Genomic DNA, 16,938 nt, shown 5'->3' on the forward strand with positions numbered 1-16,938 from the left:
GGTAATATATGCATTATTTTATATTTAATTTACATTTTTAAATTCTAATTTTTATTTGTACTTATAAAAATACTAAAAATTGTGAATTGACGCCAAAAAGGGACATTTTGGTGAAAATAAGTAGGCAAGTGTGTAACAATGAGGATGATAAGCTAAAGCTAGTTGTGCTTTGTGTTGTGGCGGTGATTCAGTACTTCATGTCATGAGATCGATAAAAACTATGATAATGAGGTTCTTAAGTTGAAATTAGTTTGCTTTGAGATACGATGATGTTTTGTTGTTTCATGTTGTAGGGTAGAGTGCTCGTTGCAATTCAAGGATTGTTTCATTATGGGATTGTGTTGTGTGAGATTTAGGCTTAAGTTGCAATGTGAGTGCACCATGGCCACTTGTTTGAGTGTCTTCCAATGCAATTCTTATATTCTTATAGTGCCTAAATTTATATAAGTTCGACCACATGAACAAAGAAACACAACCTATTAAAGAATGTGAGACAACCAAATCTATGCAAGTCCAACAATCTTATTCAACCAAGTTGACCTCCCACTAAATAAGGACATCAGATCTGCTTCTCACACAGGGCGCTTCACACCGACCTCACATACACATCTTACCATGCATTGGGAATATCTCCCATACTTATAAGTTATTATTCATGGGAGATGTTCTCAATGCACGGTGGATGTGCTTGTGAGGTGCCCATGTGTGAGGAGAAGATCCCGTTCCCTAAATAAGTAGAAAGACAACGAAGTTGATCTCAAAAGTAGGGGGCAAGTGATGTAGCCCATCAGTACAATCCCATTAAGAGCTACCATGTGTCTTAGAATGAAACACTCAAGAAGCTCACCGATGATTCAGACCTACCTAGCTTGCTAACCAACCCAACTAACTAGTTCACCTGTACACCTACAACATGTTTAGATCCCAATAAGGATGACATCAAAAAGCTCCAGCCAAGCGCAACAACCAGCTCTTAACATGTTTATAACTCCTTAGCGGGCACTATACCTCCTCTAAAAATAGGCAAGGCATCCCTAAAGAAAGGTAACACGATATAGCGTTATCTTTGCTCTCACCTCGTCCTTGGCTTCCCTAATTGATTAGTCTCCTTAGTTCGGTCCAACAACCCGCTGCTCACTTATTGATTTAAGCATCAGAGAGTTCTCCCTCGTGAACACGCCGCAGGGGCCCTTTCTCTTGTAGGTGCCTTGGAAAGCAGCTCTATTCAACCTACCTCATCCTTGGCTTGTCTAGTTCCCAGCTACCCGGCTACCCCTCACCTCTCATATCTCTATTGCCTAGATTCAAACTGTAGCCATTCTATGTCATTATTGGCAAGAAAAAAAGGAGCAAATCCATTTGTTATTTGGGTTGTGCCAAAATCAAACCCATTATCTGAGGTGCCAAGATAAACGTCCAGATGGGGTTCCAAGCCCAAAAATGCCATATGTAAGCCGTTAAGACCCAAATGTAAACTCAGCAAAGACTTCCTCTTTTCCCTGTGAAAGATTTTACCAATTTGTTTCCTCGTTACTCAAAACTTTGCCAAATACTCAATGATTTGAATTAAATTATGAAACTACCCTCATTCCCGTTGGGCATGGACTCAAAGACTATGAGTTATCAGTAGAAAATACTAGAGGGAGTGATTTAGGCATATCCCATTTTTTATTGTTAGAGAATAAAACCTATTCAAGGACCTCACTTAACAACATTAGCTTTTAGGTTGAATGATTTGGGGTGTTGCCCTGCCCAAATCATTCCTCAAGCTCTGATTATTAGGGGTGTGAATTTGAATCAGATGCAAATTTTGTACTTGGTTCAGTTTTGCTTGCAATTATGTGTAATTATGATCTGCATTCCAATATATCTGATAAAAGAATTGCATGTATTTTATATTTCATTTGCACTCATATAAAGTGCAAATAAATAACCGTATTGCCAATTCCATTCTCTTTCATATAAGGTGGGGATTACATTATTTTATTCTATATTTTACTTCTCACAAACAAACTAGACAAAGTCAGATCCAAAACTAAGGTAAACCAGAATTTACACTCATCCTACTTCCATGCATTTACACCAATGCAAAAGAAACTTGCACTGTGAACAAACTAACCCTCAACTTGTGTTCATTTCTTGACTTCCATTTTTGTTAGGCAATATTAGTTTTGTTTAATATTCATTTCGTTTTATTGGGTATAATTTATATGTTAGGCTTTACCATCTTAGGGTAGACGACCGCAAAGAAAATAACATCTTCGGCGAAATACATTCTCTTGACTAGAAAGAGAATATACAAGTGCAGAGAAATACACCATGAGATATTCATACAAGATATTGGATTGGATTGGATTTAGTCAATTTTTGGTCCATTAATTGATATAAAATAAGAATATATGTATCAATGGACCAGGTTTGGGTTGAAACCAATCTAAATCAAAATAAATTTGAATATATTGAATGGTCCAAACATTAAATTGGACTGGTCCAAATTGGTCCAAAATATTCATTGGATTGGATTGGACCTGATCGATTTATATTGGACTCATATTGGACTGGATCATATTGGACCGAATCTAGTCCGATTGACACCCCTAACTGTAGAAAAGATAAAAGGCTACACAAGCAATATTCCAATAACACACATAGATATTCATTTCAGTTTCACCCTCAAATAGCTTTGGACAGTTTCAAAAGGAATAATTTTGACCATCCAACCATATTGCCCTTTTGGGTTATCTAAAGTAATTTGCCAAAATCTCACAAGCAAACTCCAGACCAAAAGTAGCATTGGTCGAGGCCCTTAAGGACCAAATGTGAACCAGAAGACTTCCTTTCATCTTACCAACTCATTTCCATCATCAACCCATGCACCAGAGCTGGCCAATTACTCTCTCATTTGACTTAACTGTACAAAGATAAAAAAAGAGCAAGAGAAAGACTTGACTTTCAATTTCGTTTTGGTGGGATCCCCAAATCCCAACTTGACAGGGATTAATCCACTTTCTAACAAATAAATTAGAAAAAGGAGATTGCTACAAAACAGCTGCATTGTTGTGACAACAAAAATAAAATAAATAAATATGTCTACTTTATTTAGACTCAAGGCCCATTTCGAACAAGATATCACCTAAAATGGTTGAGTTGATTTCATATATTGAGCCGCTTTGAAAAAGCCATTAAAAGAAACGTTTGAGAGGCTAGGCATTCATAGCTTTTGGCTATCCAAGGTGAATCGCATCATTTAGGTTATGTTTGGTTTGAAGGAAAAGGTAGGGAAAGGAAGGGAAAGTTAGGAAAATCTTTATAAACCTTGTATAGGTTTCCTTACCTTTCCCTTCCTTTCCCTACTTTTTCTTTCAAACCAAACACGGCTTTAATGGTTCATGCAGGCTCAGTTTGGAAGGAGTAAGAATACAAATATGTACAATGCAAATACATACAAAATAGTACAAAACACAAGGTTTTACAATGTACATATTTGTATTTGTACTCCTTCCAAACTAAGCCACAGGGTTCAAAATATGAATACATATTAGGGGTTTAAACAATACAACACTATTTTTCTATTTTTTTTTTCAAAATTTTAGGAGGGGGCGGGGAGGGGGCAGTCTTAACAAGGTCAATTAGATAGGTTATCAGTCATCCTCATAACCTATCTAATCTTTGTGTTTTTGGTTGCTTATGTTTTGTACATCTTCCCTCTTGTAAACAATTCAAATTGTTTGCTCAATCTGCTATGTGTGGATTTGTAGGATATAATCCAAATCACAAAGGTTTTCTATGTTATGATCTTACTATCTATCATATTCATAGATTGCTTGCACCCTCTAACTTTGTTTTCCAAAACTTTGATTCCAATGATGTTTTCCATCTCCAATTGTGAAGGACTTTCTTGTCTTCTCTCACAAGCACTTACGTTCCCTAGACCCTCAACCTACAACCCCCCTTCTTTCTAGTCCTGAATGTCATCCATCTACTCCTTTTGTAAGTGATTCCTTCCTTAGATACTAACTCTTCTATTTCTCTTTGTCATTATACTCATATTTTTCTACCACCTGACCACTATGGTTTCTTTCAAATCATAGTTCTTTCTTTGTTGTCTTATACTCCATAGATATTCCTTATTCATACCAGTAATCCATTAGTAGTCCACATTGGAAAGAGGCTACGGATGCAGAGATTCATGCTTAACATGAGAATAACACTTAGGATCTTGTGCCTACCCCTCCAGATGCCTCTATTGTTAGGAGTCATTGGATTTATACTATTAAACTAAAGTCAGATGGCTCTCTTAACCCGTGTAAGGCTCGGGTGGTTCCTTAGGCTCAGTTTGGAAAGAGAACAAATACAAATATGTACAGTACAAATACATACAAAATAATATAAAATGTAATATTTTGTACTCTACAAAATTGTATTTGTACTCCTTTCAAACTAAGCCTTAGGAATACAAGTAGGAATATGGAATTAATTATGATGAGACATTTGTTCCAATTGCTAAAATTACCATAGTCTGTGTCTTCTAAGCTTTGTCTATTGCCAGTCTTGGTCCATTCATTAGTTGGATGTGAAAATGCCTTTCTTTATGGCCAATTGAAGAAGAATGTTTATATGAAACCTCCTCTTAGATATTGTAGTGATCATTTTCTAATTTGTAAGCTAAAGAAGTCTTTATATGAGCTGAAGCAGGCTCCTCAAACATGGTTTGAAAGGTTTTAAGATGTTGTAGCAGGATACAATCAAAGATTCTTTGACTACTCATTTTTTGTCTGTAAGAGACCTCAGGGTATTACTATCCTCTTATTATATGTTGATGATATATTGTTGACTGGGAATGATGATGAGGGAATTCATGAGTTGAAGTCCCTTCCTCTTAATTCCCTTCATATGAAGGATTTGGATCCCCTTACTTATTTCATAGGTTTGGAAGTTCATCATAATGTTCAAGGATATTTCGTGTGTCAGCAAAAATATGCCACTGATCTTGTCTAACTAGCCAACATTACAAATGACAAGCATGTTGACACTCCTTTAGAGCTAAGAACTAAGTTGTTCAAATTAGAAGGCCCATTACTCCTAGATGCCACTCTATATAGATAGCTTGTAGGGTCTCTTATTTATCTCACTATGACCCAACCTAATATTTTTTATGTTGCTCAAGTTGCAAGTCAGTTTGTCTCTGCACCTCGTCAACTTCACTTGACTATGGTTCATCGAATCATTTGTTATGTTCATGGCACAATTACTCATAGTCTCTTCTCCTCTTCACCTATAAAATTGAGAGCATATGTAAATGCTAGTTGGATTGATTGCCCAGACACCCATTGCTTTACTATTGGGTGGTGTGTGTTTTTGGGTGATTCTCTCATCTCTTGGAAATGCAAGAAGAAACAGATTGTTTCCATGTCTTCTACTGAAGCAGAGAATAGGGCGGTGTCTTCTATGTGTACTGAGCTAGTCTGGCTACAATATAATCTTTATTTTTGGATCTTGGTGCTCCCATTCCTCTCTATGCAGATAATACTAGCACTATCAAGATTACATTGAATCCTGTTTTTCATGAGAGGACTAAGCATATAAAGGTGGATTAATTCCTTATCCGAGACATATTCCTTGTTGGGTCTATTATTCTTCCTCATGTAGCTTCCAACATGCAAATTACTAACATCTTCACAAGGGTATGTCTCATCCCTAACATCTCTTTCTTATAAGCAAGCTAACGCTTATACCCACACATTAGTTTGAGGGGAGATGTGAAGGAACATGATATAACATATTATGATAGCCCTTGTTGTACACTATATATCAGCTTTGTTGTTTTATTTTTTCCCTTTATTTTCTTTCAGCCCCATAAGGTCACATTTGTAAATATATATAATATGTTATGTTTAATATACAAGAGGCCTTTTGGGGTGACCTTGACTGATTTTAGTGACACCCCTAGAACTGTTTTCCACTTGCTCATACTAGGGTTGACACCAAACAACCGGGAGTAGATCACTCCAATTCCGGTTCCAATTCCAATTTAAATTTAGATTCCGATTGTAAACCAAACAGACGCTTAATTATTTTGTATACTTGTATCAAACTCTAATTAAATAATTTATCAAGGAGTTAGATTGTGAAAGCAAAAAAACATGATATCCAAAAAACTTGAGACCAATCCAATGGTATCATACAACTAGTGAGATGGTATTTATCAGAATTCACAGATGGGATTTGGTTGGTTAAAGCTATTCCAATACCATGTCTTTCTTACATCATAGATTTTCCCTTGATTAAATTATTCTTAACAAAGGGATCATTCAAGAGAGAGGTATAGAGAACGCACGGGCACTCATGGGAAGATGGAATTGGGATTTGCTCCTCACAGTTATAGACCACTCCTCACCCAACCTCACATCTATATCATTGTGTATTGGGGACATCTCTCCCCATGAATAATAGTATATAAGTACAGGAGATGTTCCGATGTGTGGCAGGGGTCGGTGTGAGGAGCACTGAGTGAGGAGCAGATCCCGACTGTGGGGAGCCTGGGGTGCCAATTGTGGGGAGCCAATCAAAACTCAAAATACATGCTAAAAAGCATTAATTAATGGATTCTCATATTCCAGGCCGAGCCAATCAAAACTCAAAATACATGCTAAAAAGCATTAATTAATGGATTCTCATATTCCAGGCCGAATTTGTAGAGTTAGCTTAATTAATTAGTTAGGTACCTGGAATCATCTTATCTACCAATAGCAAAAATTAATTATTAATTATTAGTTATTAAACTTGAGTATAATAAAAGCACAGAGCCTGGCTGAATACAACCTGATCAACAAAGTTCCTTCGTTTTTTCTTCAACCATTAAATCATGTTCGGTCTAGCCAATTTCCTAAATGAACCCATCATGGGTATGTTCTCATTATCTGGACGAAATCACATATTTCTTGAATTCCATTGAATATTGGATAAACAGAATGAGAGAAGTTGTCAATTATCCTCTGTAGCAGGTTCTTTGATATTGACGCAAGTTGACTGGTAGTTATTAATTGGAAGAGAATTTGAATTTCAGTTTCGTTTTGGTTTTGCTTTTCTTTCGTCAAAATCTACTAATTTTGTACTTGGCGCTGTAAACTCCTCAGTGCAGTAGAAATGGATTGATTCACTGAAACAGTTTAAACTACATTATTACATATCCAGTGGTATTACAGAAAAACATCTGTTACAGTTCTTTTATAAGTCCATGTAGTTGGACTTCACCTATGCTAAACAAAACAACATTATTCAATTGTTCAGACAAAGGTGTAAACGATTCATTTACACCAGTATCTTTCTGAACATATTAAGCTACAATGTAAATTCAATGTTGGTTAAGTCAATCAGCCCTCAGCCCTTCAAGAAGTTCCTGCAGATCTTCTCCCAAGTCTTCCTGTCTGGTTCAGCCATCTCAAGTCCTGATTTTGTGAGTTCAGCAAACTTTTTCTGTAAATTGATCCCAGGATCAGACAACTAAGAGGAAGTGTTCATCAATGTGCTAAAAGACTACAAACAGGTAAACACTTACCTCTATACAGTTGTTGTTGACAAGACGATCAATGAGGTTATATAAAATGTCTTTGGTGTATTCAGGATGACCTTGAATGCCCATTATGTGCTTTCCAAGGGTGAACATCTCTACTCCTGTCTTGTCTGAAGAGGCAATCACCTCAGCTCCAATTGGGACCTCCCATACCTGATCATCTTTTATTAGATACAGTCTGTAATCTGTATTTTGTTGCCTAGATAGATAGATAGAGAGAGAGAGAGATGAAGTAAACCTCATCTTGATGACACTCAATGATAGAAAGAAAAGGTGGGACTTCCTTTAAGCCACCAACAAGTGTACTTGGGTACTTGTCCTCTGCCAGACTGACTTTCCTCAACCCAATGTCCCAACCAGTATGAGACCTTCCTATATTACCATCCAAAGCTCGGCACAAAACCTAAAAATAAGTAAATAAATAACATATTAATAATATCTCTTACTAATAAGATAAGAACAAAAGCTAATGAAAAAAAAAATTCTTTTAGTAATTAATTCTAACATTATTTGATTAATTACGTACTTGGTGCCCAAAACATATTCCAAGTACTTTCTTCTCCATGGAAAAGAGCGTTTGTAGCAAAACGCAGAGGCTCAAGACCCAAGGGTCATTTCCATGAGCATCATGAGGGCTGCCACTGATCACAAATCCATGATACTTGTGAAGCTCATCCATGGCAGGAAACTCTCCATCCACAACCCTGAACAAGTCCCACTTCTCTCCTTCCTCCCCGAATGCCTTAACAAACACATTGAAATACCCACCATACACTTTCTTCACGTAGTCAGAATCCCTAGCTGCCATTAATAGGGCATACCTCTTCTCCCCAATAAACTTCATTTTCAGAGATATAGACAAATAGATAGAGAGAGAGAGAGGGGGGGGGAGAGAATTAGAAGATCAAAGGACAAAGGCTCACAAAGGAGGCAACCACCAGAGTTGTGAAACTTGAGAAGTGGAGGAGGATTGGGGCCCGGATTTGAGACCTTAAAGCAAGCAGATATGAGTTTTACTATGGGTTTTGTGGGAGAGATGTTGGGGCATTTATAGGAATTGTTGGGTGAATGAAATGACACGGTTTTGTGGGAGAGTCATATCCTCTTGCCGTGAGACTCGCATTTAACAAAGAACATGACTTATTTTTCATTTTTCTGAATTATTATTTAAGAAAAAAAAAAGGATATGACTTCCATTTGGATTCGGTAGTCTTCCAACCCGACCGGAGATTGACCCAACTAAAAAGTCACCCAACCTCATTTAAATAAATATTGAGGCCCAAGTCAACATAATCTTTTTTAGGAATGAGACCCCAGTCAACAAAGACCTGATTTAGTTAAGCCCAGGAATGACTTTGCTCTCAGTCGGAACATCATGGCCAATTGGCGCCCATTTCAACCATTTATGAGAGTGGGAATATTTTGAAAGCAACCCTTCAACTGAGGGCCCATTATTAAATTGGGACCCATTGGATCTGCTTCAATTTGACAGTAATGCTCCATAGACTTGGTCCATTATCAACCCATAATATCTGGTCGGACTGATATCATCGCTTGGTCCATTATTTGAAAGTAATTAATCATCTCTCTATCTCTCAAGAAGCTGCATATAGTGGTGGTACCCGCATTATGCTGTCACATAAGGTTCATGAAAATATAAACATAGTATAAGATTTTGAAAACCCACATCACATCATAATTTTAAATGATGGTGATGAAATTTAATGATGAAAAACAAATAATACCTAAAATATAGGATTTAATGAGAGAGAATGAGAATGAATATCTTAAATATTTTATTTAATGAAGGTGAATACAATGAAATGAAAATAGCATTTAAATTATTTTTGCTTATAAACTATTTCATGACATTACTAACAACGGCTTTCTAGACATAGAATTAAATCCACATCACAAAATTAGAAAATCTATAATTAATGCGGGAAAATCTATGATGTAAGAAAAACATGGTATGGAAAGAGTTTTGACCAATCAAACCCACCCATGAACTGTGATAAAGAGTTTTCGGACATCATATCTTTTTGATATCATAGTCAAACCCAATTAATGAATCTTTGTTTAATCTGAATTTTATGTGGTTCCACTTCCACATGGGTCATTTACGACTTTAATAAAAAGCTCTTCTATAGTTTTTGTAGGTACATAGTGGTCATTAAAACCGTTAGAGAGTACAAAGGGTGTCAAACCAACACTACACGGATGTCTACGATGAACTCATAACCCATCGCACGTTTACGATGAGCTCATAACTCATCGAAAATCTGCGATTAACTCATACCCGAAATAGGTTGCGATGAGCTTTGGCCTATGCAGATCTGCGATGAATCTTAGACATGCGTGAATTTGCGATGATCTCTAGACACACGCAAACCTGTGATGAACTTCGAACAGGTAAGGAATTACTAAAGATCGGAAATAAATATCATAAACAAGTGCGTTTTTAAATTGCACACGTGACGGGATGCCCCGTTGACCTAGTAAAATCAAGCAATGCAAATAATGGCGTCACCCATGCCACGTCAGTATAAAAGGGTCACAAAAGAAGTAGCATATGTAGAGAATCCTTAAGGGAAAGGAAACCCTATCTTCGAAGGATCTCACTGGACACGTGGCAAAACCCTAATAATACTCCCCTAATAGAAAGATCTCCTTCCCAAATAGAAAAGATCTCCTTTTAAGTCCTTATAGCCATGGTTTTCTCTCTATAAAAAGGGAAAGCAACTCTTCCCTAGGGACGAAAATAACTTTGACCTAGGGTTTCTCACAAATGGGCCATTCCCTTCTCTCCTCTCTTCTCCTCTCTTTCCCATCACCTTCTCCGGACCTTTGGAGACTTGACCAACCTCCACAGCCTTACCAATGGTGAAAATAGTTTTGAAAAGGGAAATTGTCTAAAACTCACTATGACTTTTCAGCATTTCTCTTAAACTCACCATGGCTTTTCAGCATTTCTCTTAAACTCACAAACTTTTCAAAATGTCTAGGCAACCCATATCAGTAACTTGACATTAAACACTAATGGGTATTAGTAGATTACCATTTTACCCTTTGTTACATTTAACCCATCTGTTAATATTCCAAAAATACCCTTATTATTATTTAACCCAAAACCCATTTTCCAACTTCCTTCGAATACCTTCAAACATCACAATTCGAGCAAAATGTCTCTCAACGAATAGAAATCTTATATATAATGCAGTTGGGTGTTTATGGGCATTTTAGTCATAAAAATATGTTTAGTAAGCTGGCTAACCATTCAGGGGAAGTTTGGTCGTCAAAATTGCATTTATGCTGATGTGGATAACTTATGTCAATGTACACTAACGGTGCTCTAATGGATAGAGTTTTGGAAAACAAAAACTTACTAACATAGGGTTCTCTAGACATTTTGAAAAGTTATGGTGAATTTAAGAGAAATGCTCAAAAAACCTGCAGTTACCTCTCTTTGGTCATTGTCTTGGTAACAAAGACATGAAAATTACAAAGTTGCCCTTGCTACTCATTAGGGCATCCTTCTACATAATTCAAAATGTCAGATTCGCCCTTTCAAACTTCACTATAGTTCATGGGTGTTGAGTAAAATTGCATTACTCTTTTGAATTTGATTTATGGAACCTTTTCAGTTAAAAGTTCTTTTGGGAGTATTCTAGTAAATCTTCATATGAATCGATAGGCACAGGGGAAAATGGGTATTTTAAAAAATGATGCATTAGACCAACATTTTCCACCTGGATGAAAGAGAAGGTAATTGCAGATTTTTTTTTTTTCAAAACTACAAGTGAATCAGGGGAAGTTTTATGATTGTCAGAAACCTCAAGAGAGATTTTATATTTTACCTTTTATAGTATTATATACTCCATACTTCAAATCCTGCTGTTGACACTGGCTTCTTTTAAATTCTTCAAAGCCTATACTACGCAAGGTATTTTTACATTATATTGGATTTTCATGAACCCCATCTAATAAGTAAAGGGTGTAATTTGGGCAGGCCTAACCCGAGCCTGAACTGACCCAATCCAAGTTTTTTGCATGGTTGGATCTGAACTATTTTTGGGTAGTTGGTTGGGCTAGGTCAGAAAATTCAGTTTTGACCTAAATTTGGATTGGGCCATTTGTTTTCTGTTTTAGATAGTTCCGTTCTCAATAGGTATCAACCAATCAAACCTTTGTGCAAATCAGCATGTTAAATATACATTTATTTTTCAGTGATGCAAACCCGTCTTACACCACATATGAGGTCAGTGATGCAAACCCGTCTTACACCACAGGGCGGATTCCCATGGGGACAAGGTTATCCCCATCCTCACTAACGGGGATAAGGTTATCCCCATCCCCACCCCCATGGAGATCCCATTCCCCACGATTTTTTATAATATTAACCATTTTGTTTTTGTTTTTTATTTTATTTAAAAAATAAAATTAAAATAATTAAAATTTACAATCGTATTAGAAAAGATTCAACCATATTTTTAAAAATATTAATATATTATATATATACATATATAATGTGTGCATACATATATACTAGTGGGGAGTGCTTTCCCCGTTCCCACTAACAGGGATGGAAATTTTCCCATCCCCATCCCCGTGGGGGGAAATCATCCCCATCCTTGCCCATTCGGGGCGGATCCCCATGGGGATCGAGGAAATGGGGAAAATTGCCATCCCTACCAACTGCTAGTTCTCGGGCAGGCTGAGCATGACCTACTACGAGCCGTGCCACCTGTCGTGCCGGCCCATGGACTTCAAACCCTAGGCCCAGCATGACCTGGACCATCGTGCCGAGCCAATCACGACCCTTATGCCGTTGGGCCGGGCCTTGCTAGGCCACAAGCAACACGGCCCGATTTACACCTCTATCAAAATGGTTTAGTTGATTTCATATATTGAGCCGCTTTGGAAACGCCACTAAAAGAAACATCATGGAAAAGCCCTTTATTGTTTTGACTTAAAATGGTTAATTTGGGCATTTTGGTTTTTTTACTAAACATAGCTTATAGATTTTTCTCATATGACCCACCAAAGACAAGTTTTTTCGGAGAAGTATGGACAGGCACAATGCAGATTTATGATTTCAACTACAAAACTATAAACATCCAAAAGGTCAAAACCCATACTCTATACACTCATACCTGGCCGTGAATTGGCATCAATTCTGATCTGGCACCTACCCAAAATGTACTTTGAGTCTACAAATTCTGACCCTGGGCTGAACCATCATTCTCCCAAGTTTTTTGGTTGTTTTCTGGACCCGCTTGAGTGGTCCAGGCTTTCATACAGTGGCTCCTGGCTTTCCAAGGTGAATCCGATGATTTAATGTGGGGGTGCAAATGGATCGGATTATAGGGACACCAATTTTCCCCATCCCTTCGCGCGGCTCGACTTCCCCGACCTGATGGGGCTAGGGATGGAGATTGAGGTCTCTGGCCCACCCCCACCCAATATATATATATATATAGATAAATATATATATATTTAAAATATTATTTACAATAAAAATTTTTATTTATTTAAAAAATACTGTTTGGGGTGAGCATTATTCGGTTAAAACCAAAAAACCGAACCGAAATTTTCAGTTTTGGTTTGTTTGGTTTGGTTTTTTTAGATTTTTGGTTCGGTTAATTTGGTTTTAAAAAAATTTCGATTTCTGTTTTCAGGATTGGAAATTTGGTTAACCGAAAAAACTGAATTAATTGAAATTTATTATACACATAATATAATATATATTATAATATGTATATAACATGTATTGTATATAATATTAAAATATATAAAATACATTAACATATACATATATTATAATATACATAAATATATTAATATATATAATATATAATATTTATTAGTATAATATTAATAAAAATCGGTTTTAATCGAAATAACCAAAAACCAAACTAAAAAATTTGGTATCGGTTCGGTTTTATATTTTATAAGTTCAGTTTTTAAAAATCCGGTTTATTCTGTTCGGTTTTTAACCGAATGTTCACCCCTAAATTATTGTTATTTGAAAAAATTTCGGGGATTCGGGTCCCTACGGCAAACCCATACTCATTAGGGGTCGGGGATGGAGGACATATTTTATCCCCAACAAGGATCGGGGACGGAGGACATATTTTATCCCCAGCGAGGATCGGGGATGGAGGACAAATTTTATCCCCGACGGGGATCAGGGATAGGGGTGGGGGTTAATTTCAAAATCAAGGTCGAGGACGGGGAATATGATCCCCGCTCCATTGCCATTCCTATCGGATTATGATCCGTTCCGACCCTATTTTGTTGGATTTGGATATCCCTACTTCAGATCTTCGGATTGGATAATTGGATCCAATTAGAATTCAGATCATATATATATGTTATTTATTTATTTTTATGTTATTCATATTGCACTTTTATAAATTTTTTATATTATTTATTTGGGAAAATTCTCGATTAGTACCCTGTATTTTAGACATGGTGCCACTTTAGTCCCCAAATTTTAAAACATGACAATTCAGTACCTCATGAACTTTTAAAACGTATCAATCTAATACCTTCGTTAACCAGCCACTAAGTGACATGCAAAAATAACAAATACCCTTCATGTGTCATCTAATTTTCTTCATCAACCATCCAAATGTTCAAATCTGGTAATGGACAATGATCTTTTCTTTGAATGTTGAGCACCAATTTACCAACTTCAATATGAAGTTGGAAAGAGTTTTACTATTCCCATAGGTGAAGTAGGAACGAAAATACCAGCTATGGCCTATGAGTTGTAAACCCCCCAATAAATTCAATCGACAAATCACATCAGCTTGGGCACATGCATCCTTTACTTTAAATCCATATACCTTCCAATAACAAGAGTTCGAAATCAGAAAGTGTAAACGACTATAACCAAGGAGAAGGGATTGCGCTTAGAGCTCGATGGCAATGGCCATGGTTTTGAAGCATATTCTATTGAACAGAAATACATTCTCAGTGCAACAGTTAGTTCCTGGATTCAACCCTTGGTTAGGGTTGAGATTCTAGAGTTCCTGAATAGGGTAGGGAGAGGAGTAAAAACCCACCTAGGCCCTATTTGAAAACACTTAAAAGAAGTATTTCTTTTAAGATATGGGACCACACATTAAATGGGTTTTAAGTATTTATGTGCGTTTGATAAAAAAGTTAAGGAAGAATTATTTCTTTGAAAAAGTGATTTCAAGTTGATTTGTTCTAATTACTTCTCCAAAAAAATAGGACAAACCAGTCCCTGATAAATTTTTATAATGCTTACAATACCCCCACGCCCAAAAAGTACTGTTCACCATCATCTTCCCCTCGAGTCCACTTCACACTCGGTCCCTTTCCTGCTTCCCTCCCAGAATCCACTTCACGCCCATACACCCTTACCTGTTCTACTCTTTTGTAACTTTCTTTTTCTCTCTCTCCTTTTTCCGAATTCCAAAAACACTTCAGAGGAAGGACGGCTGAAAGCCTGAAAATCTGTCAGAAAGGAGAGAAAAAAGGTTTTGCTTCCTGAGAAATGTAAAACTTTACCTGGTAAATCAGAGCCTCCGAGAAGGTGAGCTCCTTTGCTAGTTCGCTTAACTATTTGTACTTTCCAGATTTTACTTTGATTCCAGAAACGATGAAATTGTTCAGGTTTTACTTTGCTAGTTCGCTTAACTATTTTTACTTTGATCACTGCGAGACGGAGAGATCTCAGGACCAATAAAAAGCAACTCTCTCAGAAGAAAAGACCCAACACAGAGAAAAAGAAGAAAGGAAAACAAAGTTCCAAGGTTCTCAAATTTTTTATTATTATTATACAAATATTGTTTTCTATTGCTACTGTTTAATGGATTAATGGAGGGAGCTGGCTCGTGTTTACATCCTCTTGGCGTTGCACTACGTAGTAGTCCTTCAGGATTTGGGTCCACAGCTAGCACAGCTGAGGGAGCTTCTCTCACATGATGGGGAGAATAGGGTCAAACGACTTATCCCCGTTACAGGGTGGCCAAGTATTCTTCATTTGTTTTGTTTTTTGTAAGTAATTATGTCAATTTTGAGAGTCTTTTCTTCGCTTAACGAATTTAAAGTCGTTTTATAGATGATACAAAAAATTGGCGGGAACTATCTGTCTATTTTCTTTCTTCAAAAGGAAAGCGTACCAATATTTATTTATTTATTTATTTATTATTATTATTATTATTATTATTATTATTTGGATCTATATGACAGCTCATGTGGGTTCTCAATTGAAATATATAATATAACATGTGAACAGTTTTGTAGATATGTATGAGTGAAGTTAGGGCTTAAATTGTCATTTGAATAAATATAAGCATTTACGGGGAAAGTATGAGATGCTAATGTGAGATATCCCACATCAATATTATGGGATGCTATTGTGGGGTATATATATATGGCTTGGTTCCCTCTCTCTAACAGCTAGCTTCTAGGGGTGTGAGTTCCCAAGGCAAATACCAAATGACTAGATCTTAAGATTTTTTTACAAGTTATTGAGTAGATTGGACAACCCGTTGGGGAAGAATAGTGTTCTATTTTGAAGGGTAATTTTGACATTTCCAAAAGTCTTAAATCGCACATTATGTCAAGTGATGCACATAACTGACAGTATATTTTGACACATTTCGAAAGTTTGAGTACTGAATTGTTGTGTTTTAAAGTTTGGGGACTAAAGTGGCACTAGGCCTTAAAGTACAGGGTACTAATTGGGAATTTTCCCTATTTATTTTTTTATAAAAAACTGGTATATATATAATAAAAATAGTTGAAAAAATACTTATATTTTTTGTTTTTTATTTAAATTGTTATATTTTATTTTTCTTTTAATAATTTATTAATTTTTTAAAAAATGAAATCAAATTAGATCAGATTTAGATATCCAACATCCTGATTGGATTCGAATTCAAATAGCTATTTATGAGATATGATCAAATCTTTATATCAGATCAGATCTATAGTATATCGGATCAGATTCAGATATACCTTGATTCAAATCCGATCTGATCCATTTGCATCCCTAATTTAATGATTTATGCAAGATTCAGAATATTGATATGCCAGAACATGTGTATTGATATGCCAGAACATGTGTATCAGGGGTTTGAATAATATACTGCCATTTTTTTCTGTTTTTCTTTTTCAAAATTTATAAGGGGGCGGTCTTAAGTCTTAGCAATTCCCGCAACCTAAAAACATCAAAATTTAAAATACTTAGTATTTTATATATTGGGGTGGGAGCGATATGATAAGATAAACCCACATAGATGATGAATTTTGAAACTTGGATGACATATTGGTTGAGATCGGATCTAGTTGTTGAAGGCATCAACCCTGACCCAAATAGAAGTCAA

At 36.3% G+C, this 16,938-nt stretch overlaps 1 protein-coding gene across 1 annotated transcript; it reads right to left on the reverse strand.

The window, feature by feature from the left end:
* Positions 1-7,199: 7,199 nt before the first annotated feature.
* Positions 7,200-8,564, reverse strand: LOC148789783 (gamma-glutamyl peptidase 3-like). Its single transcript, XM_088893855.1, has 4 exons — positions 8,100-8,564; positions 7,812-7,976; positions 7,559-7,726; positions 7,200-7,476 (listed from the first exon to the last, which is right to left on the reverse strand). The coding sequence occupies exons 1-4, from the start codon at positions 8,415-8,417 to the stop codon at positions 7,381-7,383; spliced, it is 747 nt and encodes a 248-aa protein (XP_088749981.1). The 5' UTR covers positions 8,418-8,564; the 3' UTR covers positions 7,200-7,380.
* Between the last annotated feature and the right edge of the window lie 8,374 nt (positions 8,565-16,938).

This window comes from Nelumbo nucifera, chromosome 8 (assembly GCF_055504915.1).
Source record: "Nelumbo nucifera cultivar China Antique chromosome 8, China Antique-T2T, whole genome shotgun sequence".
Lineage (NCBI taxonomy): Eukaryota > Viridiplantae > Streptophyta > Magnoliopsida > Proteales > Nelumbonaceae > Nelumbo > Nelumbo nucifera.

Excerpts from the sequence above, each read along its gene's own strand:
- LOC148789783 (XM_088893855.1), bottom strand. The coding sequence starts at position 8,417 with ATGAAGTTTATTGGGGAGAAGAGGTATGCCCTATTAATGGCAGCTAGG. Across the intron at positions 7,977-8,099 it reads GAATATGTTTTGGGCACCAA|GTTTTGTGCCGAGCTTTGGA; the intron begins GTACGTAATTAA and ends ACTTATTTTTAG. Across the intron at positions 7,727-7,811 it reads TTGAGTGTCATCAAGATGAG|GTATGGGAGGTCCCAATTGG; the intron begins GTTTACTTCATC and ends AAAGATGATCAG.